A 19933-nucleotide genomic window follows, 5' to 3' on the forward strand; every position below is an offset into this window, starting at 1 on the left:
CCCAATATAGAGGAGGCCACATCGGGTGCAGCGGATGCAATAGATGATGTGTGTGGAGGTACAGGTGAACTTGTGGCGGATATGAAAGGATCCCTTGGGGCCTTGGAGGGAAGTGAGGGAGGAGGTCTGGGCGCAAGTTTTACATTTCCTGCGGTTGCAGGGGAAGGTGCCGGGAGTGGAGGTTGGGTTGGTGGGGGGTGTAGACCTGACGAGGGAGTCACGAAGGGAGTGGTCTTTGCGGAACGCTGATAGGGGAGGGGAGGGAAATATATCCCTGGTGGTGGGGTCCGTTTGGAGGTGGCGGAAATGACGGCGGATGATACATTGTATACGGAGGTTGGTGGGGTGGTAGGTGAGAACCAGTGGGGTTCTGTCTTGGTGGCAGTTGGAGGAGCGGGGCTCAAGGGCGGAGGAGCGGGAAGTGGAGGAGATGCGGTGGAGGGCATCGTCGGTCCTTGAAGAAGGAGGCCATCTGGGCTGTGCGGTGTTGGAACTGGTCCTCCTGGGAGCAGATGCGGCGGAGACGAAGGAATTGGGAATATGGGATGGAGTTTTTACAGGGGGCAGGGTGGGAGGAGGTGTAGTCCAGGTAGCTGTGGGAGTCAGTCGGTTTATAGTAGATGTCTGTGTTGAGTCGGTCGCCCGAGATAGAAATGGAAAGGTCTAGGAAGGGGAGGGAGGAGTCTGAGACAGTCCAGGTGAATTTGAGGTCGGGATGGAAGGTGTTAGTAAAGTTGATGAACTGTTCAACCTCCTCGTGGGAGCACGAGGCAGCGCCGATACAGTTATCGATGTAGCGGAGGAAAAGGTGGGGGGTGGTGCCAGTGTAGCTGCGGAAGATGGACTGTTCCACATATCCTACGAAGAGACAGGCATAGCTGGGGCCCATGCGGGTGCCCATGGCAACTCCTTTAGTTTGGAGGAAGTGGGAGGATTGAAAAGAGAAGTTATTCAGGGTGAGGACCAGTTCAGTTAGTCGAAGGAGGGTGTCAGTGGAAGGGTACTGGTTGGTGCGGCGGGAAAGGAAAAAGCGGAGGGCTTTGAGTCCTTCGTGATGGGGGATGGAGGTGAACGGGGACTGGATGTCCATCGTGAAAATAAGGCGTTGGGGACCGGGGAAGCGAAAATCCTGGAGGAGATGGAGGGCGTGGGTGGTGTCCCGAATGTAGGTGGGGAGTTCTTGGACTAAATGGGACAGAACCGTGTCGAGGTACGCGGAGATGAGTTCGGTGGGGCAGGAGCAGGCTGAGACAATGGGTCGGCCGGGGCAGTCAGGTTTGTGGATTTTGGGCAGGAGGTAGAAACGGGCGGTGCGGGGTTGTGGGACTATGAGGTTGGAGGCGGTGGATGGGAGATCCCCTGAGGTGATGAGGTTATGAATGGTCTGGGAGATGATGGTTTGGTGGTGGGAGGTGGGGTCGTGGTCAAGGGGGCGATAAGAGGAGGAGTCCGCGAGCTGGCGTTTGGCCTCAGCGGTATAAAGGTCGGTGCGCCAAACTACTACCGCGCCTCCCTTGTCTACCGGTTTGATGGTGAGGTTGGGGTTGGAGCGGAGGGAGTGGAGGGCTGCATGTTCTGAGGGTGAGAGGTTGGAGTGGGTGAGGGGGTGGACAGGTTGAGTCGGTTAATGTCGCGGCGGCAGTTGGCTATAAATAGATCGAGGGCGGGTAAGAGGCCCGCACGGGGTTTCCAGGTGGATGGGGTGCGTTGGAGGCGGGAGAAGGGGTCGTCAGAGGGTGGGCGGGAGTCTTGGTTGTGAAAGTAGGCACGGAGGCGAAGGCGGCGGAAGAATTGTTCAATATCTCGCTGCGTGTTGAACTCATTGATCCGAGGGCGTAGGGGAATGAAGGTGAGGCCCCTGCTGAGGACTGATCTTTCATCCTCGGAGAGAGGGAGGTCTGGAGGGATGGTGAAGATCCGGCATGGCTGGGAGCTAGGACCTGGTGTGGGACTGGAACTGGGGGTGTTTTGTCTAAATTTTATCGAATTTTGTTTCTAACAAGGGTCACCATTCTGTGACCTGCTGGAGCCCCTATTTTGTATGCTGTTGAAACCTAGAGCCACTGGGAGAGGGAAGGATACCATCCTGACCCATTCACTGACTGATTGCAAACAGTAACCTCACAATATTGTATTGTACTGGCCTCAGGATGATATGCTATGTTCAAGCAGTAGAGGGAGCGAGTAGCGACTGAGGAGTCAATGGATTCTGCAGAGGAGCTCTCCTGGCAACAGTTGTGACCATAGCAACAGCTGCAGGTAACCTAGTAACCAGACGCTCACAACAAACTGGAGGAACAACAATTGAATGAAGTGAGGAGAGTGTGATACAGGCAAGGAGTGCAACTGGGTGTTTGCTGGCTGGAGGAGACAAGGGTTCAAACCCTGCTCAGGGCACAAAGATTGTATATATTTGTGTGCATTTTGTTTAAAAAGACAGTATAAAAAGGTTGGAGGGACACTGAACCATTGCAACCATGTCTGCTACAGAAGTTCTGATCACCCACCCACAGGTTTCTCGCTGCATTCCCGAGGAGGAACTGCCCTGCAAACCCTACTGCATGATCCGGAATGAAGGGCTGCACTCCTCCGCTGGCCTGGCCACAGCAGGTTTCAGGACAGCCAAATACCTGACTGAGGAATGGCTGCAGAACAACTACGCCAAATATTACCAGGCATTCGCCGACCGGGACACGGCGGAGAATGTGCACAACATGTCCAAGACCTTGATAGCCGAGAGGGAGAGGCTGACCCAGGAAACCCAAGCCACCTCCACCAAGAAGCTGGGCGAGAGGCTGCAGGACATCTTCTTCTGGAAGTCCGAGCTGAAGAGGGAAATCGAGGACCTGCTGGCCGAGACCGAGCTCCTGCTTCAGCAGAAGAGGCGCTTGGAGATTGCCCTGGACGCGACCGAGATAGCCATGTTCATCTCCAAGGATAACCTGCAAAACAGGGAAAGGCGTCAAGGCCCCGATCTGGTCAAAGACAGAGTGGAAGACGAGCTGCTGAAGGTGAGAGAGAGGGGTCAATGAAGTTGTTGTTCCAACGCTTACAGTGAATTGCATTGCTGCAAAGGGCCACAGGTTTCACAGTCATCTTCCCACAGTCAAACTGCGGAAGGGAGCAGAGAAACTGAGGGGGTTCCCAAGTGTCCAGGGCTCCTGGATACTCACAAATGGCAATGGATTAACATGATTCATCTGAAGGGGGTTGGAGTGAAAAATGATTCTTGGGCTCAAAGGCTGTGGCCAGGTCACACAGTAGGGGCTTTTGTTATTTTTAGTCAATCTGACCCAGGCATGGTATGACATGGCTCCAGGACAGGTGTGACTTCAACCTGAACTTTCTGGCTGAAAGCTGAGGGACATTATTAAGGTGGCATGGTGGCTCAGTGGTTAGCACTGCTGTCTCACAGCATCAGGGTCCCAAGTTCGATTCCAACCTCAGGCAACTGTCTGTGTGGAGTTTACACATTCTCCCCGTGTCTGTGTGGGTTTCTTCCGGGTGCTCTGGTTCCCTCCCACAGCACAAGAGGTGTGCAGATCAGGCGAATTGGCCACGCTAAGTTGCCCCTAGTGTTAGATGCATTAGTCACATGGAAATGGGTCTGGGTGGGTTACTCTTCAGAGGGTCGGTGTGGAATGGTTGGGCTGAAGGGCCTGTTTCCACACTGCAGTTAATCTAATTACTGCAAGCCCCTCTGGACCAGGCTTGTATGCCTTTGAATATGACAGACTGAGGGGTGACCCAATTGTAAGGTTTTAGATACTCATTTACAACCTGCTCAGGCACATGGTGATCCATGTCTGCAGTAGATGGGATTTGAACCCATGCCTGCCAAGTCTAGACGTGGGCAACTACAACTGCTCCACAACAGCCCGTAAACTTTCCGACAATGGTATATGGCCAAGACCAGTTAAGAGTCAGCCACACTGCTATGGGTCTGGAGTTACACCGGGGACCAGACTGTATAAGTATGGTAAATTTCCTGCCCCAAAAGTGTTGATGTAAACCCCTAACAGTGATGTCTTTACAGTCTATTCAGTGATGTTTTTACGTGCCTCTGGCACAGTTGGGATTTGAACCAAGGCTCAGCCACTGAGACTCAAGACCTTCTGAATCAGGCTTGGATACAGTTGGATTATAGAAGACTGAGAGGTGATTGAACTGCAATGTTTAAAATGATTCAAAGATTTGATAGACAGACGTTAGAAGAAGGAAACAATATTCGAATTAGAGCTAGGTTATTAAGGAGTTGTGCCGGGGGGGTATTGCTTAACTGAATGGGCAGCAGGGAGATGGAACACCACCCTCCACACCCACACACCCATGAAAATCTGTTTAGGCTTCAAAGTGGACTTTGGTTTGTTTTTGTTCAGCAGTGGCACCAAGGTGGGTGGATGGAGTTCAAATATGTATTATCACTAACGCTTTCTTTTTAATGGTGAAGCAGATTTGAAGAGCTGAACGCTTTATTTCCTGTTCCAATGTTCGGTTATTTCTGACTGTATGACTGTGATATGCCCTTGGGAAATCAACTGGTTCCTGTGCAGTGTCAAGCTGAGTTTAAAAAGTGCCCAGGGGCAAGTTAACCCCGTGAAGCACTTCCTCAACTTCATCAGAATGTTTTAAAAATGATCTGAGAAAGTGGAAGCTCTGAACCCATTGATTAGTTACATTGAGAAACTCGCTACATGAATATGAACGTGAAGCCTGCAAACCTAAATTAATGCCAGCAGCTGTTTCTACACCACAGCGACTGGTTTCAGACCATTGTATCACATTGTAACAGCATCAAGAACATTCCTTCAGCATTTAGCAGCCGCATATCCCAAGATACTTGACAAAAGCTTTTTCTGCCAAAATCTGATGCTGAACCACTCAAGAAGGTAGTAAGACAGGAAAAAGGATATTTGTTGAAGAAGCATCTTAAAGGAAAACGGTGAAGTAGAGAGGCAGACAGCTTGAGGGCGGGAATTCCAGAACTTAAGGCCAATGCAGTTAAAGGCAAGGTTGCCAGTGGTGGAGCTAGAAAAATCGGACATTGTGCATGATGCCATAATTAGAGATGCACAGAGATATTTGAGGGTTGTAGAACTGGAGAAAATTACAGAAATGGGGACTGGAGATGAATGTGGAGGGCCTCGTAAATGCTTGCAGCTGGCATTTTCCAAATTCAGTGTCACATTGTCACTACTTCCTGATTCACCTTGTTTTCTCAATTAAGCCCATCTTGGTAATGTTCCTGATAACAGTAGATCTTCAACTATTTTTCCTAATTAGAATGAGATGACACTGACAACATGTCATGCGCTTGGATCAAATCAAGAGTACATTCAGGATTGGGGGGGGCGATGCCAAGTTATGCTGCCCAGATACAGCTCTCTCTCAGACATGTGCTGAGCCACCAATAATTACACTGTTAGAAGCTTACACCAACACTTTTGGGGAAGAAAATTTACCATCCTTACACAGTCGGGTCCCTGTGTAACTCCAGACCCACAGCAGTGTGGGTGACTCTTAACTGGTCTCTGCATTATTCTTTTTACATACTTATTGAAGCTTCCACTGTTATGATTCCTTGCAAGTTTGCTCTCATACTCTATTTTCCACAGTTAATCAATTTCTTGGTTCTCCTTTGCTGAATATTGAACTGTTCCCAATCCTCAGACTTGCTATTTTATCCTAACAACTTTATATGACCTAATCCTGAATGTACTCTTGATTTTAGCCAGGGTGGGCACTTTTCCTGTTGTGTTTTTTCAACCGAAAGGAATATGCAACTATTGAATTCAGACATTTCTTCCTTAAATATTAACTTTTGCCTATCCCCCAGCATGACTTACACCAAATCACACAATCTGTAGCAACCAACTCAATCCCTCATAACATTACAGTTCCTTTGTTTAGATTTAGAACCCTAATTTTAAATTGGATAATTTCACCTTTTAGCTTAATGAAGAATTCTATTAAGTTATGATTACTCTTCCCTGAAGATCACTGCGCAACAAGATTATTAATTAGCTTCTCATTGCACAAGACCAAATCTACAACAGGCTGTTCCCTACTTGGTTCCAGTACACAATTCAGGATTTCATCCACCACCGTATTATTGCTAATGTAGTTTGCCAAGTCCAGATGTAGATTACTGTAGCACCCATGTTATATGCATTTCTAATTTTCTGTTTATGCCATCTGCTAACTCATCACTATTTGACTACTCCCTCTAATGTTTTCTGCCCCTTGTTGTTTCTAAGCTCCACTCAGACATCTAGATTTTCTGTGCCAGTGTGTTTTTCCATTATTGCACTGATTTCATCTTTTATTAGAATGCTAAATCATCTGTTTGTTTTTTTGCTTCTCCATCCTAAAGATTGGATATTAATTTCCCAATGTTGTCACCATCCAGCTATGTAATTGTGCCAATTCATCACTATTTGTGCTGTTAATTCATCCAGCATACTGTGAATGACCAATGCAAAAAAAAACTTTTTTTGTTAACCTATTTTCTAATCAACCTGTTCAGAGATGTTATTGCACACTTTTAAAGCAGATGGGACTTGAACCCAGACTTCCTGGTCCATGGGTTGGGAGACTACTATTGCATCTCAATTTAGAAACAATACCTTTAAATTTGTCTCTTTAACATTTAAACTGACCCCTATTGGTTGCCATTCCTGTTTCAATTGCCTTCCATTTTTGACTTCTACACTTTGTTTCTATCTTTGTTTCTGTCTCTTGTGTCTCCCTGCTCAGGTCCTTGTCCTACTGTTACTTTCCCCACAGAACTAGCAAATGCTTCCATGAAGATATCAGACCTGGACTGGGTATGGTGCAACTTATCTCGGTCCCATCTTCCCTACAATCAGTTCCAATTTCTCAGGAATCTAAATCCCTCCTACCTATACTAGCTCTCCAGCCATGCATTCATCCAGTCTATTCTTCTATTCCTGATCTCGCTAACATGTGGCATTGGGAGTAACCCTGAAATTAGTAGCCTTGCGGTCATGCATTTTAATTTATTTCATACTTCGCTGTATTTTGCTTGTAGGACCTCATCCTGCTTTTTACCTATATCATTGTATTAACATGGACCACGACCTCTGGTTGTTTACAAACCTCTTCAGAATGTCATTCAGTGGCATCTTTGACTTCAGCACCAGGGAGGTAACATACCATCCAGCAGCCACAGAAAAATGTGTTGCTGGAAAAGCGCAGCAGGTCAGGCAGCATATTTAGAAAGTTTTTGGTACTTACTGTCTTTAATTTCCGATATGGCTAGGAAGAACTGTTTGTTTAGTGTATGGATTCTTCTGAGGATGAAGAACAGTAGAGGTCCTTTGCAGGTCTGTGAGAGTGTTGTCCTGAGTTGGGGTACGGCTAATTGCAGGGAATGTAGGTAGCTGTGCATGGCTGCAAGTGTGGAGTGGAGGATCCGGAAGGAGGTTTGTTGCTGGAGGCTTCGGATTTGTTGTAGGTACTGGTTGTCCTGGTTGGGTCCAAATTTTGTTGGTCTGAACGTAGTCCGGAGTCCATGCGGGGTCAGTCGATTCCGTAGACAGGTGCTGAGGAAGGAGATGTGGCTGTGGTAACGAGTCTGTTTGAGAACGTGGCTGAAGAGTTTCTGTGCAGAGGAGATGACCTGGGGGGGTGCAGTGAGAGAGGGACTCACTGAAATCCTTGTAGAGGGAGGAAGAGAGCTTCTTCAAGGAAGGCATCCTTGGAAGAGGATTCACAGTAAGCTAAAATTTTCTAGGAGAAAGTGAGGACTGCTGATGCTGGAGATCAAGGCTGAAAAATGTGCTGCTGGAAAAGCGCAGCAGGTCAGGCAGCATAACCTGACCTGCTGTGCTTTTCCAGCAACACATTTTTCAGCTCTGATCTCCAGCATCTGCAGTCCTCACTTCCTTCTAGCAGCCACAGAGACCCCTATTTGATCCCATTACGATAGAATCCCTATCACCATTGCTCTCCCACGCTTTTTTTCTGTCCGCCAGATAGCTGAGCCACGGTGCCATGGATTTGGCTCTCGCTGAGTTTGCTTGAGAAACCATCTTCCCTAGCAATGTCCAAAATGAAAAATGGACCCAAGTGCCTCCAGCACTGCCTGCCTAGTACTTCTCTTTGTGACTGATGGTGACTCATTCCCTTTCTGCTTGTGGACTGTGACTATCTCACTGTATGAATTATCCATGAAGATATCGGACTCCATAGTGACTCCAGCCACTGCTCCAGATTTGAAATGCAGACTTTGGAAAGCTGTGGCTGGAGACAATTCCTGCCGAAAACATCAGCCTGGAAAATGGAAGTGTCTCTGACCTCCCGCATCACATAAGGAGAACATTTCATGTGGCTGAGCTGTCCTGGTGTAATTTACCCTTAAATTACTCCCTTTACATTTACTTCCACTGATCTAAAGAATGCTATTTATATACCAGGGACCTCCCCTCACCTCTTGTGCTGTAAATACTTTTAAAAACTGGACGATAGAAATACTCACCCGGTCCTACTTACTGAGGCCGGCACTCCATTCATGTCAGCTGCAGGTTGCCCTCAGTAAACGCGTTTCCCCTGCGATGTCAAACTCCTCATCCCCAACAGGCTGAAGAAAACAGTGAAAGGAAAGAAAATGAGCAATGCTGTTTTCTCCTCACCAACCTCCCTTTCTCGTCAGACTTGCAGTGACTTCACATGCTCAAGATGATTCAGAGTGTGCAATTTAGTAATTTTTTGGTCACTGATATTATGTGTCAGCAAACAATTTGATCACATTTTAAATTGGGAGATATTGCAACCACATCAAGTAATTAGACTGGATAAGCTCAGTGTATCTGGTCATAAGGTCATAGAGATCTAGAGCATGGAAACAGGTTCTCTTGCCCAACGTGGCCATGCCACCCAGTTTTCAACACTAAACTGGTCCCATTTGCCCGTGTTTGGTCCGTATCCCTCCATACCTACCCCATCCATGTACCTGTTTAAATGTTTCTTAAATGACGGAATTGTACTATATTCCACCATTGCATCTGGCAGGCTGTTCCAGACACTCGTCACCCTCTGTGTGAAAAAAAAATCCACCCCTCTGGACCCCTTTGTATTTCGCCCCTCTCACCATAAAACCTATACTCTATAGTTTTAGACCCCCTCACCCTGGGGAAAAGCTGTTGGTTATCTACCTTATCAATGCCTCTCATGATTTTATAGACCTCAGTCTTCTCCACTCCAGGGAAAATGTCCCAGCCTATCCAATTTCTCCTTATAACTCAAACCTTCCAGTTCAGGTAGCATCCTAGTAAATCTTTTCTGCAGTCTTTCTAATTTAATAATATCCTTTCTATAGTAAGGCAACCAGAATTACACACAGTATTCCAAATATGGCCTCATCAAAGTCTTGTACAGCTGCAACAAGACATCCCAACTCCTGTACTCAATGCTTTGACTGAATAAGAGTCAGAGGGGTTCATTAGTCGATGGGTTACTTAAAGACATAACATGTATAAACTACAGCTAGTCAATTTAAACTCTAAAATTCATGTTCACTAAACACTTGTAATCATGTTTCTAATTTGCAAACAAGAAAGAGAGTGTGCAGAAAAGTTTAACAAGGATGTTGCCGGCATTGGAGAGTTTGAATTTTCGGGAGGGGCTGAATAGACTAGGGGCTTTTTTATCTGGAGAGTTGGAGGCTGAGGGGTGACCTTTCAGAGTTGTAAAAAATTATGATGGGCATGGATATGCTGAGTAGCAAACTCATTCCCCATGGTAGGGGATTCCATCAATAGAGGGTACAGGTTTAAGGTGAGAGGGGAAAGATTTAAAAAGGACCCAAGGTGTAACATTTCAGACAGAGGGTGGTGTGTGGAACAAGCTACCAGAGGAAGTGGTGGAGGCGTGTACAATTAGAACATTCAGAAAGGTACCTGGATAGATGCATGAAGAGGAAGGGTTGAGGGGGATATGTGCTAAATGCTGGTAAATTGGACTAGGTCAGATTGGGATTCTGGGTGGTGTGGACGAGTTGGACCAAAGGTTCTGTTTGACTCTATGACTCTATAAGAAGAAAGGCCTTTGATACCCTTGCTTCTGAATCACTTAATATTCTGGAAACATAATGTTTGTTGTTTAATCTGTGAAATGTCATTGCTGTATTGAACAGAGGTTAGCACTGTTTTCATTATACTGAGACTGCTATACATATTAAAGACATAAAGCAACGTGTACTTAGCATTTGATACTGTATTTATATTACTTTCATAATGTACTCAAACTGCTTTCATTGTCCGAACCCCTGGAGAATGTCCTAGCCCGATTACACATTCACAATTATCAATAATTCTATTGAGCTTCAGCGCTGTTCAACAATATATTGACAAATTTTCTGTCCACAGTGCTTTATGTTAGTGACTATCTAATCCTGAATTTCCATACAACTGAGTGCAGAACTGGTCATTCTAAATTGATGCAAACATCCAATCAACATTGTTAGTTTCACTTTCTTTATATGAAGGTCAGTCATTTTGCAAATGTTGTATCACTGTCAGATCTATTACAATTCAGTTTCTAGTAATTTATGTACAGATACCATCAGATTAATGGAACAAATAGCTAGACCATATGAAGAATTGTATCATCAATGCCTGCATCTCATAAATTAGGAAAGCTGTGATCTGGAGCAAATCAAAAATAAAACTACCCTACATTGTGCAGAATGCTCCTAGGGATCAATGTTCAGGTCACCATAAGTTGATGGCATCCGTAGGACTATATTCATATGTTTTGGAGAAATGGGGAAGCAAAGAGAAATGAGGCAGACAACTAATCAAAATTTCTAGAATAACGTGCATGCTGAAAGAATTTACGTCTATAAAGAACCTTTCACAGTTGCGTGCTGAATCACATTACAGGCGTCGTCACTGTTGTCATGTAGGAAAAGCAGCAGCTAAGTTGCACACAGCAAATTCCCAAAAACAGCATTGTGACCTTGTAATGTTTTATCTTGCAATGTTGATTGAGGGATATGTATTACTCAAGGAATAATTAAGAACATGAGAATTATGAACAGGAGTAGGCCATTTAGCCTCTTGAGACTGCTCTACCATTTGATATCATCAGGGCTGATTTCCTCTCAGCCTCAACTCCACTTTTCTGCTCGCTCTACACAAGCTTTTAAAACGTTACTAATTAAAAATCTGTCTCCTCCTTAAATTTACCCAATGTCCCAACATCCATTACACACTTGGGTAGTGTATTCCACAAATTCACCTTTGAGAGGAGTAATTTCTCTTCATCTCTGTTTTAAATCTGCTGTCCCTTAGTCTACAAGTAAGACATCTCATTCGAGATTGCCCTGCATAGGAAACAGCATTTCTACAAATACTTTGTCAATCCCTTTAGCACCTTATATACGTCAATCAATCTCCTCTCACTCTTCTAAACTTGAGACTATATTAACCTAAAGTGCTCAATCTCTCTTTTTAATGCAAACCCATGAGTTCTGGAATCAATCTAGTGAACTTCCTCTGAACTGCCTCCAATACAGTTACATACAACTGAAATAAGTGGACAAAAGCTGTATGCAACACTCCAGGTGTGGTGTCATAGAACATAGAATATAGAAAAATACAGTGCAGTACAAGCCCTTTGGCCCTCGATGTTGCACCGATCCAAGCCCACCTAATCTACACTTGTCCACTTTCCTCTATATGCCTATCCAATGCCCGTTTAAATGCCCATAAAGAGGGAGAGTCCACCACTGTTACTGGCAGGGCATTCCATGAACTCACGACTCACTGAGTAAAGAATCTACCCCTAACATCAGTCCTATACCTACCACCCCTTAATTTAAAGCTATGCCCCCTCGTAATATCTGACTCCATACGTGGAAAAAGGTTCTCATGGTCTATAATGCCTTGTGCAATTGCAGCATATTTCACTACTTATATACTCTGTTCCTTTAGAAATTTGGTATTCTGCTACCTTTGTTCAAAAAATTCCAGAGAAATTTCTCATCCACAAGCAAGTGCAGACCAATCCTTTGAATAAAACTTCATCTGAAAGATAGCACTCACATTAAGATTGGAGTGTCAGCCTTATTGTCATGCTCTAGCCCTGGATTGGGACTTGAGCCCATGAATTCCTGTTCTACAAGGGTATTACCCACTGTAGCAGACTGGTCCAACTTACTGAATTGCTGGTTTCAATGAACACGTACCTGGTATTTACAATAGTTCAACCGGAACTGGGCCACTTCTGAATCAATATCTGATTAAGTTCTTTCTTTTTAATGCAGGAAGTTGATTTGATTCAAAATGTCCAAGGAGTTTTGAAGCGAACTTTGGATGAGGTCAACAAGCAGATAAGGTAATTTAATTATCAGGGATAGAATATTATTAGATTCATTACTTACTGATCACCCTTTCAGTGCATTCTATGCTATGTTTTGAATTTCAAGTTATTTATCTACATTTTAAGGGACATTAATTCACAGAGAAGTCTTAAATTTACAATCAAAACCATTGCTCAATAATTATGAAACATTATGGCTAAAGTTTTAAACCTAATATCAGAATCCTTTTTTTAAAAAAAATCAATTACAAATGATTGTGACTGATCTTATTATGTGGGTACTTTTATAATTCATTTTTTTTCCAACTCGTGAATTCAGTGATTATACTATATTGTCACTAATTTAGATGTAGAGTGTCAGAACCTAGAAAATGCAAGCTGACACTGACTGGGCAAGTATTTCCACTACAGATTCATCCAAAGAATGGGTAAGAATATAAAACATTTGAGCTGAAGTAGACCATATTGTCTCTTGTGCCAATAAGGTCCTGACTGAGTTTCCAGATCCATTCCACTTTCCTGCCCAATTCCAATCTTGTTTCATTCCCTCTTTGATGCAATAGCATACTACTATCAGTCTTGAATGTACTCAATGATTGATCTTCCACAGCTCTTTGGGGTAAGTCATTCCAAAGGGCAAGGAATTCCAAAGATTCAATTCCATACTCGACGACTTATCCTGACACTATCACCTCTAGTTCCAGACTTGCAATCGTGGTAACAGCCTCTCAGCATCAACTCTGTCAAGCTCTGTGGGAATTTTAAATTAAATCAGCTCTCATATTTCTAATCTCTGGGAAAACAGAGGCTCATTCTAGTCATGCATAAGTCCTCTTATCTCAGGCCCTATTCAGAGACTTTGATGCTTGAAGAAACATATACCTCCACCTTCTAATTAAATAAGTAGTGGAATGTTTGGATCATATAGAAAAATACAACACATTGGGAGATCACTCTGCCCATTATGCCCATGTTTGTTCTTTGAAAGTGCCGTAAAATTAGTCTAATTCCATTGCTTTCTCCCCGCATGAAAATATTATTGAACAGTTTTTCAGACTGGAGGCCTGTGACCAGTGGAGTGCCACAAAGATCGGACCTGAGTGCTCTACTTTTGTCATTTACATAAATGATTTGGATGCGAGCATAAGAGGTACAGTTAGTAAGTTTGCAGATGACACCAAAATTGGAGGTGTAGTGGACAGCGAAGAGGGTGACCACAGATTACAACAGGGTCACAATCAAATGGGCCAATGGGCCAAGAAGTGGCTGATGGAGTTTAATTCAGATAAACCTGAGGTGCTGCATTTTGGGAAAGCAAATCTTAGCAGGACTTATACACTTAATAGTAAGGTCCTAGAGAGGGTTGCTGAACAAAGAGTCCTTGGAGTGCAGGTTCATAGCTCCTTGAAAGTAAAGTCGCAGCTAGATAGGATAGTGAAGAAGGCATTTGATATGCTTTCTTTTATTGGTCAGAGTATTGAGTACAGGAGTTGGGAGGTCATGTTGCGACAATGGTTAGGCCACTGTTGGAATACTGCGTGCAATTCTGGTCTCCCTCCTATCGGAAAGATGTTGTGAAATTTGAAAGGGTTCAGAAAAGATTTACAAGGATGTTGCCAGGGTTGGAGGATTTGAGCTATGGGGAGAGGGTGTTTTCCCTTGAGTGTCGGAGGCTGAGGGGTGAGCTTATGGAGGTTTACAAAATTATGAGGGGCATGGATAGGATAAGTAGACAAAGTGTTTTCCCTTGGGTGGGGGAGTCCAGAACTAGAGGGCATAGGTTTAGGGTGAGAGGGGAAAGATATAAAAGGGACCTAAGGGGCAACTTTTTCATGCAGAGGGTAGTACGTGTTTGGAATGAGCTGTCAGAGGAAGTGGTGGAGGCTGGTACAATTGCAACATTTAAAAGACATTTGGATGGGCATATGAATAAGAAGGGTTTGGTGGGATATGGGCCGGGTGCTGGTAGGTGGGACTAGATTGGGTTGGGATCTCTGGTCAGCATGGGCAGGTTGGACCGAAGGGTCTGTTTCCATGTTGTACATGTCTGTGACTCTATAACTCTACTTAACACTTTAAAATAGTAACCCAGTTCTGTTTTAACTCTTGAATATACTTCACCATATTTTTGGGCAATGCATCTTACTTTTGTACAACCTTTCAAAATGCAAACTGCAACAAAATCATGCCAGATGGTTTCCATGTAAATATAATTTTACCAATCTCAAATAGCACGCATAGAAGTAAAACCAAAAGAGGATGATGGTGCAGAACAAGTCAAACAGTCACTCAAGGATGGAAACATTCCTTTTAGACAAATTGATTCTGCATTTCCACTTTTTTCTGGCTTGGCTTAACTGTTTTCACTCTAACATGCAATCAAAAACCACGGGTTAAATTTGTACACGTACCACAGAATCTACTGTGTTTCAAGGCAAGCTGTTCAGGAACTGAGGCAGATGCATGAACAACTGCTATCTAAAATAAGAGAAAATAGCAAAACAAAAACCCCAAAATTAGCACTAACAAAGTAAAGGTGAATAAAATGGGCCAGAGGTTACAATCTGAAACAACATTGTAAACCTCTGATGAACCCAATGGTACAGACGTACCTCGGGGCCAGGAGGCCCAGACACAATTCACGTTTTCTTTGATGTATCATATTAAAATACAAATATTGCACGTACGAAACAGAAAATTCTGGAAAGACTCAGCAAGTTTGGCAGCCCCTGTTTAAGGAGAACCAAAGTTAACTTTTTAGGTCAACGATTTTTGTGTTATTAGAACAGGGAAAAGCTAGAGGTATAATAGGCTTTAGGCATGTGAAATACAGGGAGGAGAACAAAGGGCAAAATCTGTACTAGGGAGGAAGGCAGGAGAAATTAGGGGACAAAAGGATTCATGATGCAAGGACAAAGGGAGTGACAGGAAAGTTAGCACAAGGTGTAAATAAAAAGCAAAAGAACTGCAGCTACTTTAAATCAAAAAGAAAAACAAAAATTGCTAGAATAACTCAGCAGGTCTGGCATCATCTGAGGAGAGAAATCAGAGTTAACGCTTCGGGTCAAGTGACCCTTCTGAAGGAGGTGTGAATTGCAGACGCATGAACAACTACTATTCAAAATAAAAGCGAAAATAGTGAAAAGAAGACAAAAATTAGCACTAAAAAAGTAAAGGTAAACAAACCTCTGGGGCCAGAGGTTACAATCTGAAACAACATTGTAAACCTCTGCTGCACCAAACTTCACTCTTCAATGAGCTTCAGAGAGTTTATTAATTGAGATGTGGATCTCAATTCTTGTTTTTACTTTGTTCAACTGAACTCAGTCAGGTGCATCAAGTCGGCTAACAGAATCAGCTTCTACTCCGAAAGGCAGAGAAATGAATGGAAATTTTTAATTACTGTCTGGTAACCCTAGCTGGAAAATATCTAAAGGCTCATTGGTCAAGAAGAGCATTAGGAGTGGTTTTGATGCTACTTGTGGCCAACAAAACAGCTGATAGCCATTGATCAACAACCTAATGAAAATAGCTACTTTTGCAGCATATTAGACTCACTGCGCACAATACATTCATTTTATCGCTAGTGTTTACTAAAGCCTGAAAGTAAACAATAACTTTTTTTCAGAAAAGTGAGTTCAGCCATTAACACAGCAAAAACTTATTAGGATTTGTCACATTTTCCTTAACAAATTGTAGTTGAAAATTATTAATGTATTTTCTCCTCTGGTATTCTTCCATTGTATTAATGGTACACCATAAACTGTTCGTTATAGGAAGAACAGAGATGCCAAGGAGGTCCTGGAACTGGATTGGTCGGACAAATACGAAGCATACAAAATTGATGTCAAAGCCGGAGGCCTCAATAACCAAAGCACAAATATTCAATTCCATCCAAACTCTGCTAAGTTTGAGGACAAGTAAGGCAAACTGTAATTCATGTTCAGAAATCAGACACTGTTGACAGGTCCTTCTCATGCTGTAGTAGCTTGCAAATCAGATTCCATCCAAACAGAACAATATTTATCACCTCACATTAATAACACTTAGAATCGCATGGCCAAAATAGAGCCTTAAGTTCTGGCAAAGTTCATTTTGACGGGAATTAATGAAATCCAATAAAATGCAATGTTAAGAAAAAGTGATCTGGACAAGTGAGATCTAAGTCACAGCTTGTCTTAGACAACTGAAATTTCGTTTGTCAAATGACCCAGCTCTGTGCTTGTCAACAAATTTACCTTGACGTTAGAGCAAAATGCTGTGGATGCTGGAATTCTGAAAATAAAACCAGCAGATCCATGAGCATCTTATTGTCAAGAAATGGATCTGCTCCTCTCCACAAATAGCACCTGAGTACTTCCAGAGTTTTCTGTTAGTGTTACACCTTTTCCATGTTGACATAGGAACAGTCACAACCGGAAGTCAAATCATTTTTCTTTTTTGAGGATTCTTGCTGAAATTTTCTCGACAGTTACCTTTCAATTTTCAGGGTTTACTTTCTCATTTTCAGTAACTCATTTGTTAGCTGATGTTGTTACATTGTAACAATGCTTTCTGAATTGATATGATTTTATATGGGGTATTTGGACTCACAGCAGACTTAGTATGACTTATCAATATCCATGATAATGATCAACTCTGCTCTAAAATCAAAGCCACAACATTTGAGTAAAGCATTGGCTTCTTAGGCACTAAAGCACTTAACTTGGTACAAGGTAACAGGCATAAGTTAACAAAAGATTTATTTCAAGTTTACTGACACACGAAAAGCTATTACCCTCTATATAACTTTTACGATTGGTTACGTCACAGCTATTAAGTCTCCATAACGAAAGAAACAAAATGTTTTATCCAGGCACTTACAAACACTGGGTATTTTCTTAATCAGCCTTTTCAGAGATGTTTTAATTCATTCACGGGATGAGGCCATTGCTGCCTGGACCAGTATTTGTTGGCCATCCTTATTTGCCTAGGGGGCAGTTAAGAATCAACCACATTGCTGTAGGTCTGGAGTCACATAGAGGTCAGACCAGGTAAGGATGGCAGTTTCATTCCCTAAAGATAATAGTGAACCAGAAGGGGTTTTTTCTGACAATCAGCAAGGGTTTCATGGTCAGCATTAGACTCTTAATTTTTTAATTAAATCTTGTTATTGCATATTCCTGAAGTAGGTGGGACTTGAACCTAGGAGCTAGGTCTCCTAGCTCAGAGGTAGAGACATTACCACAAGAGGGATCACTTACAATCCTCTTTACTGGATTCCAATTTCACATTTAAATTTAACAGTTGACAGTTTTCATGATAGTAGACCCATTACATTTTCCACAGAAATGGCTCCTGAATTTCTACAATCTCAAACTAGTCATTCCACATTCATTTGCAAGTAATTCATTATTCTATTAACTTCAAGTTTTCTTGGATCTTACCTGAGTGTACCTTTGTTGACAGGTCTAAAACTGTTCTCTTTCCTTTGCAGCTTCCTTCCACCCCCTCTTACCTCAGACACTTCTTTGAAGCCCCTTCTTCCATTGAATACCTTGCAGCCTCCTTCTTCACACCCATACACCTCTTGCAGCTTCATTCTCCACCCTTATATCTCTTGTAGTTTCCTTCTCACCCTCTTGCACTTCTTACAGTCTGCCACACTCTCCCAACCTTCTTTTCCTTCAAGTCCCACTTGCAGCCACCAAACCACCCCCCTCCCCCTCCCCCTGATCTAGACTTGCCAACATTGCATTTCATTCTGGTGCCTCATCACATGATCTTGTGTTGCTAGCTGCCTCTCCTACCCTATCAATCCTCATGGCGTACCATTCCTCTGCACCAGTTGGAGAGTGGGCAAACTCTTCTTCATCTAACTGGAACGTTAGTCTTTTTTCCCTATATTTTATCAAGCCAAAAATATTTCTTCAAAGAGTTTGCTGTAAATAAAGTAAAACACTTCACTTAATCATTTATTGATTTTTTTCTATTTGGGGTGTGAGGAAAATATTTTCCTAAACAAACCTGGAGGGTTGAGCATGGCCTATCCTCAGCATGGGCTATATGCTCTTGCTAAGTACTAACTACAAGCAGTTGGCAAATCCCACTAAAGCCTAGTGAATGAATGTGGACTGCGAAATATTGTAGTAATCAAGAGACCAGGCCCAAACCAGGAGGAATTGATTTCATTTAAATCCTTGATTCCTGGTACACAGGTAGCTGTTGATCAACACATAAACGTAAGCAGGGAAAAATACAGTCGGACACAAGGAAGAACTCGCTCTTATATATCAACCCAACAAACATTTGTAGTGACTGTTGTAAATATAGGTGTGTGATATCATTACATTCCTTCAATCAACCAAAAAGCCAAGCTACACGGTAAAGCTCACTGACCATTGTAAGCAGTTCCTGTCCCCATCCCATCCTGACACCGATACTTTGATTTTAAGATTTTGATAGAACAAAATTATCTAGACACAATTGGCTCAATCACAAACCTGTTTATTAAAATAAACCTCTTAATGTCTTGTTACAAAACCTTTGACCAGGTATAAATTGCACCTTGATTGGTTTGTATAATTTAAATCTCTCCACAATTTAATCTCGGTTCCCACCCCAAAGCACACAAGATCACCACAATCTATTTGTAAAAAGAAATGTTTATCACAAAACCAGAGACAAAACGTCATGTTTATGCTCAAACCCTATGTACTTAAAACCCAAGCCCTCCAGATTTGGTTGCTACCCTGAGGTTACTTTTACCTCTCAACCCCAATATTGCTTGGATTTGGCAGATAACTCATAGTCCATCATGTGGTTGGGCAGAGCGGACCTATAGGGCTGAATAGTCTACTTCTGCTCGATATATTGTAGTCCTTCCAGTGAGAACTGTAGGTCCAGGAGCCAGTTTGACTGTTCCTGACCTTCCTTCATGACTGCAAATCCTTCCACATAAGATCATTACAACTTGCCTGATGGACTAACAATCCTCAACACGGCTGGTCTGTCCAACATTGGATGCTTAAATCATATTAACCAGCCTTGACCAGCTGTAGTGCAATTGTTTCAATCTCGCCTGACATCCCTATTTATAATGGTTCATGGTGGGGGGGATCCTACACATCATAATATTTTGTACACTCTACTGTATATCATAAACATGTTGGATGTTAACATGGTGTAAAATGGTACTGGGCCACTAGAGGGTGCCTGTGGACTTCTTTTGAGTTGTATTGAACAAAATAGTATTGAACAAATAATGGAAAAATACCTTATGATAAAACAAGAAAATAGTTGTTTAACATCTCACCGGAAAAGTGCACTTCTGGCAGAAAGCACTCCTGATAACACACAGACCTGTCAGATAAATTTGGATTCTAATCACCACTAAACCCTGAGCTCGCTGACCTCTATGGGTCCCAGGAAGGCAATACTCAATATTAAAATTTATCTGAACAGGGAGGCAATAGCCAAGTGGTACTATCACTGGATTGTTAATCCAGAGACTCGGGTTCTGGGGACCCGGGTTTGAATCCTGCCATGACTGATGGTAGAATTTGAATTCAATAAAAATCTGGAATTAACAGTCTAATGGTGAACATGA

The 19933-nt window shown here is 43.0% G+C and overlaps 1 protein-coding gene across 2 annotated transcripts in view; it reads left to right on the plus strand.

The window, feature by feature from the left end:
* Nucleotides 1-19933, plus strand: part of tekt4 (tektin 4) — a 42387-nt gene that overhangs the window by 12614 nt on the left and 9840 nt on the right. Inside the window, exons 2-4 of one of the 2 annotated variants that reach the window (XM_060840183.1) lie at nucleotides 2514-3011; nucleotides 12290-12360; nucleotides 16122-16265. In XM_060840183.1, coding sequence (XP_060696166.1) covers nucleotides 2562-3011; nucleotides 12290-12360; nucleotides 16122-16265 — 665 coding nt within the window. In that variant the 5' untranslated portion in view covers nucleotides 2514-2561. Of the gene's footprint in view, nucleotides 1-2477; nucleotides 3012-12289; nucleotides 12361-16121; nucleotides 16266-19933 lie in introns of those variants that run through there. The other variant, XM_060840182.1, reaches the window with a different exon arrangement.

Source organism: Hemiscyllium ocellatum, chromosome 20 (genome assembly GCF_020745735.1).
Source record: "Hemiscyllium ocellatum isolate sHemOce1 chromosome 20, sHemOce1.pat.X.cur, whole genome shotgun sequence".
Classification (NCBI taxonomy): Eukaryota; Metazoa; Chordata; class Chondrichthyes; order Orectolobiformes; family Hemiscylliidae; genus Hemiscyllium; species Hemiscyllium ocellatum.